The 14,459-nt window shown below is 43.8% G+C and overlaps 1 protein-coding gene across 1 annotated transcript in view; it reads right to left on the reverse strand.

The window, feature by feature from the left end:
* MYO7B (myosin VIIB) overlaps positions 1-14,459 on the reverse strand; it is a 72,322-nt gene that overhangs the window by 26,802 nt on the left and 31,061 nt on the right. The window contains exons 13-19 of the mRNA XM_079130545.1: positions 12,858-13,068; positions 12,279-12,414; positions 8,832-8,995; positions 8,425-8,562; positions 6,779-6,931; positions 6,055-6,153; positions 4,851-4,945 (exon numbers count right to left, since the gene is read on the reverse strand). Coding sequence (XP_078986671.1) covers positions 4,851-4,945; positions 6,055-6,153; positions 6,779-6,931; positions 8,425-8,562; positions 8,832-8,995; positions 12,279-12,414; positions 12,858-13,068 — 996 coding nt within the window. The remainder of the gene's footprint in view (positions 1-4,850; positions 4,946-6,054; positions 6,154-6,778; positions 6,932-8,424; positions 8,563-8,831; positions 8,996-12,278; positions 12,415-12,857; positions 13,069-14,459) is intronic.

The raw sequence follows: 14,459 nt of genomic DNA on the forward strand, positions 1-14,459 counted from the left end.
CACCCACTACTCTGGCCACTAGTCCGGGGTGAAACATACAATGGAGAATCTGAAAGTTGGTCTCTAGGGAGACAGAGATGTCCCCAGGTAAGCTTGAATTATATAGATCTTTTATTTAACACTTAATGAATTTTCTTATCCAATCCAATACTTTTTTAGAGACTTTCCTAAGTTTAGAACAGTAGATTTTAGTCATATTAAAACCATCTGAAGGGATGGGGCTATAGCTCAGTGGCAGAGTGCTTGCCTAGTATGTGTGAGGCAATGGGTTTAACCCTTAGCACCACATAAAAATATAAACAAATAAAATAAACAACTACAAAAAAAACCATCTGAAGAACTTCAATATTTATTTGCCTGGGTCCTACCCAGTCCAACTAAGTCAGAAGTTTTGCTGATTTGTCTAGAGTATGTGTATTTCACCCATACAAGCCTGTGCATGCACATACACACATATGCACACACAGTTGACCCTTTGTATATGTAGGTTCTGCATCTACAGATTCATCCACTCACACAATTAAAAAAATTTGGGAACAAATTGTGTCTGTACTGAACCTGTACAGACATTTTCTTCTTGTCATTGTTCCTTAAACAATACAGGATAACAACTATTTACATGGAATTTACACTATTCTAGATATGATAAGTAATTTAGAAATGATTTAAATTATATGGGAAAATGTATATAGGTTAAATGCAAATATTTTGCCATTTTATATAAGACACTTGATGATAGCCATCATTTAAAATATGCTTTCATGAGCAGTTTTGAACACACCAGGAACAAATGGGAAAACAGAGTCTTAGTAAAGAAATAAAAGATATAAAGTAAATTTCCATTTCTAAATTTCCAAGTGGCAATTTTAGAAATGAAAATACAATAATTAAAAAATACTCCGCAGAGACAGAATGAAGATAGTAGAGGATGAATTACTGAGTGTAAACATAGAATAGTAGAAATTACTCAAGTGAAGAACAGAAAGAAAATAGATGGAAATATTATGAACAGGGCTCCAGGAATATGTGGGGCTATAACAAAAGATCTAATATTGGTGTCATCAGGGTCACATAAAGAAAGGAGAAGGAAGTGATGCTAAAAAAGCAACTGAAGAAATTACAAAAAACTGAAAAGCTCATGAATTTGGCAAGAGACATAAACTTATAGATTTAAGATAAGTAAGCTCAAAACAGGATAAATTCAAATAAACCCACATCAAGCCATATCTAAGTCAAACTTCTAAAAACAAAAGAGAAAAAAAAAAAAGACTTGAAAGAATGGAAGGAAACAACACATTACTTGAAAGGGAAAAAACAATTCAAAGGACAGCAGATTTCTCAACAAAGACCATGGAGGTCAGGAGGAAATGACAAATCTCCCAAGTGCTGAAAGATATTAACTGTCAACCTAGAATTTTATATCCTGTGAAAAATTCTTCAGGAATAAAAAAGGAATTAAAACATTTTCAAATGAAGAAGAAAAATTTAAAACTCAGAGAATTATCTGAAGATATCCCTTAAAAAATGGCTGGAAAAGTTCTCTAAACAGAAAAGAAATGATAAAAGAAGAATGTCAGGAGGAATGAAAGAAATGAAAAACAATAAAATGGGAAAAAAATAATAGGGTTTCCTCTCCAGTTTTCTAAAGTATATTTGATAATTGAATCAAAATTCTTAACACTGTCTAATATGGTTCTAGTGGACATACTTGAGGAAATTAAATTACAAATGGGAGAGGGCAAATGGACATCAGGAAAGAAAAAGTTTCTATACTTAACTTGAAGTATTAGAATGATGGTACCAGTCAAGAACATACATATATCCTAAAGAAATCACTTAAGAGACTGAAGCAGGAGGATCACAAGTTTGAGGCCAGCTGGAGCAACTTATAAAATGCTTACATAAGTCACAGAAAGGCAAGGAAAAAAAAAAAAAAAACCCCAAAAAATAAATAAGTAAAAACAAATAGAACAAATAGAAAACAAAAAATAAAATGGAAGACTCAAGCTCTACTATGTAAAAAATTATACTAAATGTAAAAGGCCTAAATACATTAATTGTAAGACAGAGATTGGCAGAATGGATTTAAAAGTATGACCCAATTACATACTGTCTATAAGAGACTCCCTTAAAATATACTGTATAGTTAGGCAAAAAGCAAAAGGGTAAAAAATAAATATCATGGAAATAGTAATCAAAATGAGACAGGAATAGCTATATTACTATCAGGCAAAGTTGATTTCAGAGCAAAAACCAAAACAAACAAGCAAGCCAAACCAGAGACAAAGAGGGATGTTACATGATGATAAAATAGTAAATCTACCAAGAAGACACAGCAATCTCAAATCCATATGCACCTAACAATAGAACTGCAAAATGCATGAAACAAGCTGATAGAAGTGAAATTTAAAAGGTAAATCCATACTTAAAAGTTAGAGATTTCAACACAATCCTCCCAACAATGGATAAATAAAAATTAGCAAGAATATAGAATTTGACATCACTACTGACCAACAAGATTTTACCTACATTTTTAGAACACTTCGCCTAACAATTCTGCCCAACAACAGCAGAATATATGTTTTTATAAGCACCCTTAGAACAACTACCAAGATATATCACATCCTGGGTCGTGAAGGAAATCTCAACATATTTAAAAGAATTTAACTTATATACAGTGTATCCCTGACTAGAGTGGAAGCAAACTGGAAATCAGTAACAGTAAGATAACAAGAACGTCTCCAAACACTTGGAAACTAAACAACATATTTTGAAATAACCCATAGTATCAAGAGAAATTTTTTAAACGACCTGAATGAAAATAAACTATAACATCAAAATCTGTGATACACAGCTAAAGCAGTGCTATGAGATATATATCATTTACATTAGAAAAGTAGAAAAGCTTTGAATGAATAATCCTAATCTCCCACTTCAAGAATCTAGAAAAAGGGCTGGGGAGATAGCTCAGTTGGTAAAGTGCTTGCCTTGCAAGCACAGGGCCTTGGGTTCGATCCCCAGCACCACAAAAAAATTAAAAAAATAAATAAATAAATAAAAATAAAAAAAGAGAAAAACCAAGAATCTAGAAAAAGAAGAGATATCATTACACATCCATCAGAATAACTAAAGTAAAATTATAGAGACAACATTAAATGCTGGTGAGGATGCAGAGAAACTAAAAAACCCATATGTTGCTAGTGAGAATATAAACTGGTATAGCTCCCTTCTTCAAAACAGTTTGGTGGTTTCATTGAAAACAAAACATGTTACAACCATTTGACCCAGTCATGACTTCTTGGGCATTTATTCCAGAGAATTGGAAACTTACATTCATATAAAATCCCCCATTTTCTCATGCCTGGGTTTCTAGCTCATGAGCAGTGCAGTGGGGCCTACACAGCCCTTGGACATGGTGGAGGTGGGGTGGAGCAGTAGCCTTACTTATTTGCTAACCCTAGAGTGAAGTTCATGTGCTGCTTAATGACAGACGTGTTCTGAGAAATGTCCTGTTAGGTGATTTTTTCATTGTGCAAACGTAGACTATATAGTTGATCCTTGAACAACTTGGGGGTTAGGAAGACCGACCACCTGAACAGTTGAAAATCCAAGTATAACTTTTGACTCCTGCAATAGCACAGAAGGTGGCTATAATTTTTTAAAGCATAGGGTGAGTATTCAGTTAATTTTATGCAGTTATGATTTAACCCTATAATTTTGTTTACATCTCTCACTTTTTTTTAGTTATAGATGAACACAATACCTGTATTTATTTTTATGTGGTGTTGAGAATTGAACCCAGTGCCTCACATATGCTAGGCAAGTGCTTTACCACTGAGCTACACCCCAGCACCAACATTTCTCTTCATTGTGAATGGCAACATGTATGAACTATATTTGTTTCTGTATGTTTTGATATTTTTGTGTGTGTTTGGTACCAAGGACTGAAGCCAGGGGTGCTTAACCGCTGAGCCACATTTCTGGTCCTTTTTATTTATTCTTTTTTAAACTTTGAGACTGGGTCTTGCTAAGTTGTTGTTTAGGACGATATTAAGTTGCTGAGGCTAGCCTTGAACTTGTGATCCTCCTGCCTCAGCCTTCTAAACTGCTGGGATTACAGGTGTGCACTACCATGCCTGGATTGTTTTGATAAATTTTAATATTTTATAACAGATTTTTGTGTATTAGATGTCAGCAAGTGATAAAACTATTATCTATATATATTTTAGGTACTCATGACATCTTTTTCTTAATTTTTGATATTATTTATCTATGATATATTTATGATACACCCAAGAACTATGTGGTTCATATGTGAGTTCTTTCAAATGGTCATAAATCTCCGAAACACCAAATCTGCATGTCAGTGGATACATGTAGTTCAAACCACGTTGGTTGAGGGTCAATTGTACTTACTGAGACTGAGATGGCTATGAAGTCACCAGGTGATATGAACTTATGGACCACTGACATATATGCAAATGTTATTATATGGCGGATGACAGTAGTGCCTTCTTACTGATCAGGAAGAGAAGCACAGTCAGGGAATTTTTTCCCCGCTCTAACACCAAACTACCTCATCAGCCAAGCCCATATGTTCTTCAAGAACAAAGTAGAACATCAGAACTGCAGTTCAGAGCAGAGCAGATACATTATTTGGGTCACATCTCTTGTTTACAGTGGATTTTGTTTGTTCCAAACATTCCAATAATATGTTAGAATTTTCTGGCCACCACAGGCTGCAGTGTCCCTGGTTAGGGGATCTTGTGCCTCAGTTTCCTCCCAGGTTTGCCTGGGAAACATGGTGGGCAAGCATGTGGGCTGGGTGAGGGCTTGGGTGGGACAGGCACCTGTATTTGTAGCCCCGCAGGATTCTCTGGATTCTGATCGCTGCTTCGTCCAGGGCCTGGCTCCTCTGTATCTCCAGTATGGTGTCCTGGTGATCCTGGGGACAGGGGTGATGCCGTCATGTAGCTGCCCCACCTTCACTCCCACAGTCCCTGCCTGGGCCAGGGCTTGATCTCTGTTTGTCAGTGTCTCTCAGACTTCTCCCAGGAGGGCACACTGGAGAAGGGGCCCTTAACGTGATCCTGATGTAGTTCAGAGGAGGTGAAACTACCCTCTCTCCAAGAACTTCCTACTTTAACTCTTTCTTCTTGCTAACTCAATCTGGCAACTCTCATTTCTGCTTTGGAGAATTCAGGGGAGGGGGAACAAAATTTCCCTAAAGTGTTTTATTTTCCAAAATTCACATGGTATTTGCATTCAACAGGACAACAGACCCATGCTTGTTTCGATATAAAAATGTTTCCCATAACCTGTGAGCATGAGAGGATGAGCCTTGGGCATGACTTTCTGCAGCCTGCTTCCTCCTGGATCCCTGCATCCTGGGATGAGAGGCATGAGCCTGCCATCTTAGCCCTGGGGAGGCAGGGACTGCTCTTGTAGGACACAGAGTAATGCAGCCCTACATCAAGTGGGGAGGAGAGGTTGGGGACTTGATGGCCCTTCCTGCCCCGCTCACTCTGACACCAGGCAGCCCTGAGCTTCTTTGTGTGCCATGGCAGGCTTTGGCATACAAAGATGGACCAGACCCTAGCTATGACTTCAAGGGATAGCCAGGGAAGGAAGGAAAGGAAGGGTGTGTGTTCTTCTCCCATCCTCAACCATCTGCTCACACTGACCTCACCAAGATGCCCCTGTGGCCCTCACTGTCCATCCCACCTTCCTGGGCAATGCTCTGTGGTGTTTTCTTTGCTAGTTTTGCATCCATATTCCTCCACTTCTTCCTTTCTGTCTGGATTCCAGACATGGGCCTTATCAACGCATAGACAGATGGATAGAATAAACCAACTGGAGGTCTGGGGCCAGGAGGTTGCTCTGAGAACAGATGAGGGTGGGTGGGCAGGCAGGGGTGGTGAAGATGGGGTTGGAGTTCAGGTGAGCTGACAGGGTGAGCTCTGATCTCTCCTTCCTCTTCCTTCTCACTTTGCTCACCCACCCAAGGCTTAGGAAGCTGGAGGTTAATGACCTACTAGTTCCTTGGGGTCTCACCTTCAGGAAAATTTTGGTCTTTCCCACTTTCCATTCTTTGTCTGTCCCCAGACACACGTCGGTGATGCGCAATGTCATCTGGTGAAACTTGTCTTGAAGCTGCAGAGGAAAAACAGGGGTGGCCCAGCACCAGTTGGAGCAGAGACCATGGGGAGGGGTCCTATCTCCCTCCTCCTCTCACAGGCTTTATGTCCAGGGGCTGCCCTACTGGGCACAGGCAATAAGTATCTTAGATCAAGGGGCGAGCAAGGGAAGCCCTCAGGGTTCATAACTCAGAGGCTACTGTACTTTGCTACTGTTGTACACTTGACCTCAGAGCAGTCCAGACTTTAGGATGGTTGGGGATTCCAGAAAGAATAAGGACTTCCTGCCTTCAAAGAGCTCTGAGCCACACCTCGGCTTCCTAACATTCTGCCAGCAGGACACTGTAATTATTTGTAATAAAGCTGTAAATATCTCCTTTTCTGCAACCACCCGCATCAGCCAGTGTGAGCCACCTCCCTTGCTCACACGTCATCATTAGGAGATGATGACAGAAGGACAGAAAGGAAGGGCAGACAGGGGTCATGTCAAGGCTGGGGTCCAGGGGGGGTCCTGGGCACCAGGAAAGCAGTAAGAAGACACCATCCCTCTTGGAACTCGGAAGCTGGAGGTATGCAGGACAGAGAGCAGGGCTAGAGGGCAGAGGTGCAGGGTTCCACTGCCCTGGTAGCCGTGTACTCACTGGCCTGCGCTCGGCACTGGGCAGCAACACACGGAATCTCTGCGAAAATTCCTCAAATGTGTAGCGGATGGGGAAGCCGGACTTGCGGATGTGCACGGTCTCCATCATGCCAGAGTAGCGCAGCTGCTGGATACACAGCTCCCGGTCAAAGAGCTGTGGGTCAAGAAGCAGGACACAGATGGAGCAAAGGGCCTAGCCCTTCCCCACCACTCCACCACCTGGCAGACAGGCCCACACTCAGAAAGATCATCTTGCCCAGGAACCCATTTGACTGTTCCCCAAAGATGGGAAGAACTAAACAAATGTTTGAACTACAGTGACATTTAGAGGAAAGTCATGGAAGTGGTTGAAAAGTCCACAACATGTTTCCAAGGAGATAAAATCAGTAATGCAGAAACTGCTGCTCCCGCAAGAACATCATACTTCTGTCATTCTCAAGATATGCAAAGTACGGAAGATATTCTCAAGTGCCCCTGTGAGCATTGCGAGCATCTTTGCTTCCCACAGTGGAATGGTGGAGTGAAGAAACAAATCTGGCATTGGGGGCAGGGATTCTTTTAGCTGATTTATAAACTTCCCTCCCCGAGATGGGCAAAGGAGAAATGGAGGGAGCAGTTAGCCATAGAGAGCTCTGTTGTCCCTTGTTAGAAGGTTGGTAGGGCAGGCAGAGAGGAATTTGGGCATGATGGTTTCTCTAGGTGTCAGGTAGCCCTAAGACTGCTGTGGCTTGGCCTCCAGAGCACCCTCCTCAACGTGGGGCACTAGGAAAACACCCTCTTTGGGCAAGTCCATCATTAGGGCTATCACCTCACCTGGAAGCATGCAGGTCCACAGAGCCACCCGTGTGTGGGCTTCAAGGCACACAGCCATGAGGCTTGGGTGAGTAGTACCTGGTTATTGATTGATATTTCCTGTGGGCCCAGTGTTCCTTGTTTGCTCTTTAGAGCAACTGTATGTGGTAGGGGTAATTGGCTTCTATCTAAATAAAAATGAGGTACCTGCTGCACAGGGTCATACTCCTCACTGACTGAGTCAGGGTTCAGACCTGGAGCATGCCTGGACCCTCAGTCACCCACAGACCTGACCTCAGACTTAGGTTCACCCACTTGTCCTGTAGCTCCAAAGGTGGGCAGTGTGGGTGTTGGCAGAGGATCCCCAGGGAGCACAGTGGCTTCTCTGAAGCATTAAGGAACACAAGAAGTTTCCTAACATCTGCATGTTGTAGATATAGTCTAGATTTCATGGGACAATGCCAATTTCATATAACTTCATTCTGTTTCAAAAGATACTTCATTTAATGTAATATTTGTTTTTATTCCCTCATAAGACGTCTTAGAGTTATTTTATAAACTTTCAAATGGCATCTCCCAGTTCTTATATTTATAGTCTCTGAATGGATGGGTCAGGGACTCTCAGGTTCCCCCTCACCATACATATCCTCAATAAAGGTCCAGTGATTGGCTGCCACCACTTATTGAGTGCCTCAGCGTTATGTCCAACCCTCACTGCACCTCTGCAGGCAAGACTCTGATTTCATGGATTAGAAAACCGAGGCTCAGAGAAGTCAAAAGCCTGACCAAGCACACATAGTGGATGAACAGCAGGGTTAAGAGAACTATGTTTGGTGGCTCCAAATTCCTGCTCACCAGCGGCTTCTTGTACTCGTTGGGTTTGATGCAGCGAATGAAGTAGGGCTGACAGTTGGTCAATATTTTCATCAGCTGATCCAGGGACTGTTTGAACTGGGCTGCCAAAGTGGAGGGCCGCTTGATGGAGTCTGTACCCTGAGAGGGTAAACACAGGACATGAATTGGGGGTGGGAGCTGCAACTTGGGGCTCAATGGACCTCCTGCACCATGAGGGCTGCTACCAAGGCCAGTGCGTTCACTCATTCCTTCATTTGTATAGCACAGGTCTCTCAAGTGCCTACTGTATGTAGGTTTCTAGCTGCGTGTTCGACACCCATTGTTGATTAAAATGGTTTTCACATCTTTCTGGTCCTATGGCTCTTAAAGGACAGACCCAGGAGGCCTGGGAGGTGCTGGGAGCCCACCTTGAAAAACTGATTCCTGGCCTTTGCCTGACGGATGGTACCACGGCCCAACTTGGTCTCTGCTGGCTCCAGATTGAATATCTCTCTCAGGAACTTGTTTTTGGAAGAGTGAACCAGGGTAAGGATATCTGCACTCAGTACATCTCGGTTCTTCTCCAGGAAGCCTGTAGGGACATCAGGGCTTATTCACCAGACTAGTACCACTATCTCCTCCACCCCACAGGGAAGATGAACATGCCCAGAGGGACCCCCCCCACAATGGTCCCACTGAAATCCTGTTTTCTGCCCCGTCACCTGGGCATGGTCCCCATCATCGCTACCCAGTTTCAAGTCACTTGTATGCTCCAAACTCTCAACCACCCAGGCCCCCTTCCCCACTCCAACCCACCCCCACCCCATCATCTAAGCCAATACAAGTCTGCCTTTGGGGCTTGGGGGTTCTTCCAGGGCTGGGCCCCTCCAGCCTGAAGACTAAGCTTCCAGAAGTGGAGGAGGGCAGAGTGTTATGGACTGAACCGCATCACCCCAAATTCAAAAGTCGAGGTCCTAACCCCCAGGACATTAGAACATATATGGATCTCCTGAATTTGGAAATAGGGCCTTAAAGAGGAGATTAAGGCATAAAATAAGATCATGATGATGGGCCCAATATCCAATATCCAATATGACTAGTGTCATTTTAAGAAGAGGAGATGAAGACAGAGACTTGCACAGAGAGAAGACTGTGTGAAGACACAGGGAGAAGCCAGCCATCCACAAGCCAAGGAGAGAGCCCTCAGGAGAAATCAACCCTGCTCACACCCTGATATTGCACTTCCAGTCTTCACATCTGTCAGGAAGTTAACTCCTGTAGTTTGAGCCACCCGTCTGTGGCATTTGTTCCTCCAGCCCTAGCTGACTAAGACAAGCAAGGAGCTCAGGGTGAGAAGACCCTGCTTCTGCCCTTCAGCCAGGGTAAGAGTGGCTCTGCCCTGAAGTAGGGATACAACAAGGAAGTGCTGAAGACGAGCTGCTTCTGAAAGCCATGCTAGAGGAGGCAGGGGCCTCACTCTCTGAACCTGAGGGCTGACCCCCAAGGACATGACCCTGACTTTCTTCTCCCACTCTGCCACCTTTAAGTTGCCCTATTTTTTGGTGGCACAACCTATGCACGCACACCTGCACAGCCTGTCTTTGGTTGGGGAGGCTGAACCCAGAGTAGGAGAGAGGAAGGGAGCTTGTTTTCCCACCTCTGCCTGCTGGTGCCTATGTGAGATTAGCACTCAGCAGGGGGCTATATGGGGGGGGGGGGCCTTGGGGCAGGGTGGCACAAGGGTTCTTGCAGAGCTGGAGTGACAGGGAGGAGCATGCACTGCGAGGCTCAAGGGCAGCTTCAGGCCACCTTGAAAGGAGGTGATTTTGGATCTTTCTGGAGCCCAAAGCCAGGTTCTAGAGGGAATTATGAAGGAGCCACCCCACCTTCACATTTCTCCAACAGAAACACTCCCCTGATCTCCCAGAATCTCAGCTCTTCTCTGTAAAATACTCACTTTTCCTGTCACGGTGTCTCCCCGATGGAAAAATATGCAAATACCTGGAATTGTGTCTCCAGGTAAACAGACCAGAGCACCTCCTCAGTTCTCCACATGTGCAGCAGAGTGACACTCCAGTTACTCTGCTTTCTTGACCACAGACCCTCAGTGGCCCCTTTTCTCATTTTTCTAAACACACTGATGGATTGACCACTTCGGGTCTTTTCTTCTCCACTCAAAATCATTGCTCACCCAACCTCAATGTATGACAAATTAACTCCAAATAGACTGAAGACTTAAAAGTAAAAACTAAAACTGAAAACTGCTTATAAAAATATTTAGGGGTAAATATTCATGATCTTGAATTTGACAGTGGACTCTTAGACATTACACAACAACAAAAAGAAAGTAGACAATTTGAACTTTTAAAATGAGAAAATTTTGCACTCCAAAAGACTCCATCAAGAAAGTGAAAAGACTATTTGAATAACAACAAAAAAAAAATTACAAATCATGTATTTGATGAGGTACTTGTTTCTGTAATACATAAAGAAGTCTTGCTGGGTGTGATGGCACATGACTATAATCCCAGCAACTCAGGAGGTGAGGTAGGAGGATCACAAGTTTGAGACCAGTCTCAGCAACTTAGTGAGGCCTTAAGCTACTTAGTGAGACTGTCTCAAAATACAAACAAAATAAAAAGTAAAAAGGGTTGGGGATGTAGCTCAGTGGTAAAGTGTCTTAGGGTTCAATCCTAAGTACAAAAAAAAAAAAAAAAACCCTCTTAAAATTCAATAGTAAAAAGACAAAGAATTCAATTAAAACATGGGCAATGATGGCTGGGGTTGTGGCCCTGGGTTCAAACCTCAGCACCACATAAAAATAAAATAAAGGTTTTGCGTCACCTACAACTAAAATATGTTAAAAAAAAATGGGCAATGAACTTGGATAGATATTTCTCCCAAGAAGATATACAAACAGTCAACAAACACATGAAAAGATGCCCAACATCATTATACATCAAGGAAATGTAAATCAAAATCACATTGATATACTACTTTAAACTCATTGGGATAGTTAAAATAAAAAAGGCAGATAATGACTTGTGTTGGTGAGGATACAGAAAATTTGGAATTTTCATCTATTGCTAGTGTAAAGTAGTATAACCACTTTGGAAGAGAGTTTGACAGGTCCTCAAAAATTTTAACAGAGAGTTACCATATGCTCCATCAATTCCACTGCTAAGTATTTACCCAGGAGAAATGAAAACATACATCCACACAAAAACTTGCACATGGATGTTGACAGCTGCATTATGCAAAATAGCTAAAAAGTGGAAACAATTCAAATATCCATTAACTGATGAAGAGACAAACAAAATAGTGTATATTCATACTACAAACTATTACTCTGGAATAAAAAGAAATGAAGTACTGATATAAGTAACAACACAGATGAATCTTAAAAACATTTTGACAAGTGAAAGAAATCAGCCACGAAAGGCCAAATATTGTATGGTATGTTTACAGGAAATGTTCAAAGTAGACAAATCTTTAGATACAGAAATTAGTTGTTGCCTAGGATTGGAGGTGGCGGAGTGAGAAGTGACTGCTAATGGGAGTTGCTTTTGGAAGTGATGAGAATGTTCTAAAGTTGTGGTAATCAATGACCAACTCTGGGAATATACTTAAAATATATTGAGATGTTTACTTTAAATGGGTGAATAATAGGTATATGAATTATGTCTCAATAGAGCCATTAAAAAAACACAAAACATCACCAAATGCCTGGTTCCATTGCATTTCCTTTCTCTAAGAAAATCCATACTTCTCACCCTGCCATTCCATTAGACTGATGAAAGAATCTGTCCTCTCAGTCTCCTTTCTATGTTCTCCCTGCTCCAGATCTAGATGGCGTGTGAGGGGAGGTCACCCACCTTCTGCCTGGTAGTAAACCTCCCCAGCAAAGTGAGCAATGCCAAATCTGGCGTCGTGGATATTCTTGGGTTTCAGGAAGGCCTTGTTGTTGGCATGGACACTGTTCAGCTTTTGCAGCATGGTGATATCTGTACCCTGGAAGAACCCGGATGCTCTCTGGGTTGAGGTCCCAGAGTCCAGTCATGTGGTGGTCAGCTGGTCTACCCGCAAAACTCAGGAGCTCCCTCGTGGGGCAAAGCAGGCCGGATCCAGAATGACAGATAGGACATTAATCCCCAGGGGTTGGTGACTTGTCATAGTGAGTGAGGCTCAGCAGGGAACAGAGGCTGGATCTGCCACCCCCACCACTAGCCCTCCTGCTCCTCTGGACAGCCAGGGAAGCCAGGGAAGGCTTTCTTCAGGTAGGCCTGAGCTTATCCTTGAAGGAGAGAGGGTCTGATTAGTCTGGGGGTTGTATGTTTATTCCTGGCAGAGGTTTCAGCAACCCCAGGAACAGGTGGCCCACCCAAATGGAGCTTCCCAACCTCAAAGAGGAGACCCATGAGCAAGGGCTCTACCCCAAGGGCCCAGAAACACACCTGAGGGAGGCGGCTCTCTTCATCTAGGAGGGAGATGACGCTCATGGGCTTGAGGGCCAGCAGGTCCAGAGTGGGCCGGTTGTCGGTATAGTGAATGTAGTCCCAGGAGATGTTCTCTGAGCGGTACTCCTCCTGCTCCATGGTGAATATGTGCTGCACAAAGAACTGCTGCAGGTGCTCATTGGCAAAGTTGATACAGAGTTGCTCAAAACTGTAGAGGCAAAGCCACCACCCAGGGTAGAGCAGGGTCAGAGGGGTCCCTGTGGTAGCTTGGAGGGAGTCCTGGGATCACCAGCCATCTGCACACAGTCACATACTTATGACACACATCCACATACGCATGGAGCCCCCAGGTGCACCTGCTTCCCTGCCACACCTCTTCCTTCTTTCTGCTTCCATTACCTTCACCTCCTCCATCCCATGACAGTCAAAGAGAAATAAGAAGGCCCAGCACAGCATTAAGTCCTTGCCTTTGACTTTTTAGGGTCACCTACCGTGTCCTTTTCCATGCCTGCCTATCTTCTCACTGAGACTCTCCTTATGGAGCCAAATACTCACAAGAAGCGCCAGTCCCACAAGCAAGTGGACTTGGTATTGAGATGAGCTTCCAGAGACTAGTATTGTTTGCTGAGACCCTCTGGATCACCAGACGTATTCCTATCTGCTCCCAATTCTCCCAACCCACCAATCCTCCAATATGTTCTCCCTGCTGGTTCCTGTCTTGGGAAATGAATCCTCCACCCACCACCCCGACTCAAGTCAGAAATCAAGAAGTTGCACTTGACTCCGGCCAACTCCCCAATTCCTGTCAATTGCCAAAACCTGGTCCATGCTGTCTCCATCTTGAACTGTTCGCTTCTTTTTGTCCCCACTGCTGCTATCTAACACCTCCAGTGCTTGATCTGCTACCTGTGTCCTGCTTCCCAGAGGCCAGAACCCAATTTATGCTTGAAATTACTGTGCCCTGAAGGTCCCATGGCGTTAGGCTTAGTTTTGCCAGCCTTGTGCCCTCCCACCTGACTGCAGTGGTGACCTTTGCCTTGTCCCACAGCTTACGCGGGGAGGTTGAGGTCCCAGAGTCCTTGCACTTGGAATGGCTCATGTTTTTACAAGTCTGGTTCCCAAGGTGGGGCATCTAAATCCCTCCCAAGTCAACTCCACTTGCAGACAGGGCCTTGGGCAGGAGCACGTCAAGTTTAGGCCAGCCCCTGCTTCTTGGAACCAGTGACCTGGGCTCTGTTCTGCCAAACCCTTTAAGTGAACCAGGCTCAAGTAAGCTGGACTGCAACCAGAATGCTTCCTGCCTGTTTGTGCCACAGCCCTCCTGTATTTGACTACCTCCTGCCTGTGATGATGCCCTGGAATATTCACCTGCCCATATGAGGCCCTAGAATATCACCTGCCCAGGTTTGGCTCTTCTGCCTGGCTCCCTCTGCTGCCTTGTCTACCTCACCCCATTCTCCATTGTAGTCATGTTTGGTAACAACATTCCTACCTGCCCTGGTCATAGATCTTTTGCTTCCAGTCATGCTGTGACACTGGGTCATAGGTTCCTTCCTCATCCTCCCCGCCTCCCAACTCAAAAGTCAGGGACGGTCCACA

Source organism: Sciurus vulgaris, assembly GCF_902686455.1.
Source record: "Sciurus vulgaris genome assembly, chromosome: 3".
Classification (NCBI taxonomy): domain Eukaryota; kingdom Metazoa; phylum Chordata; class Mammalia; order Rodentia; family Sciuridae; genus Sciurus; species Sciurus vulgaris.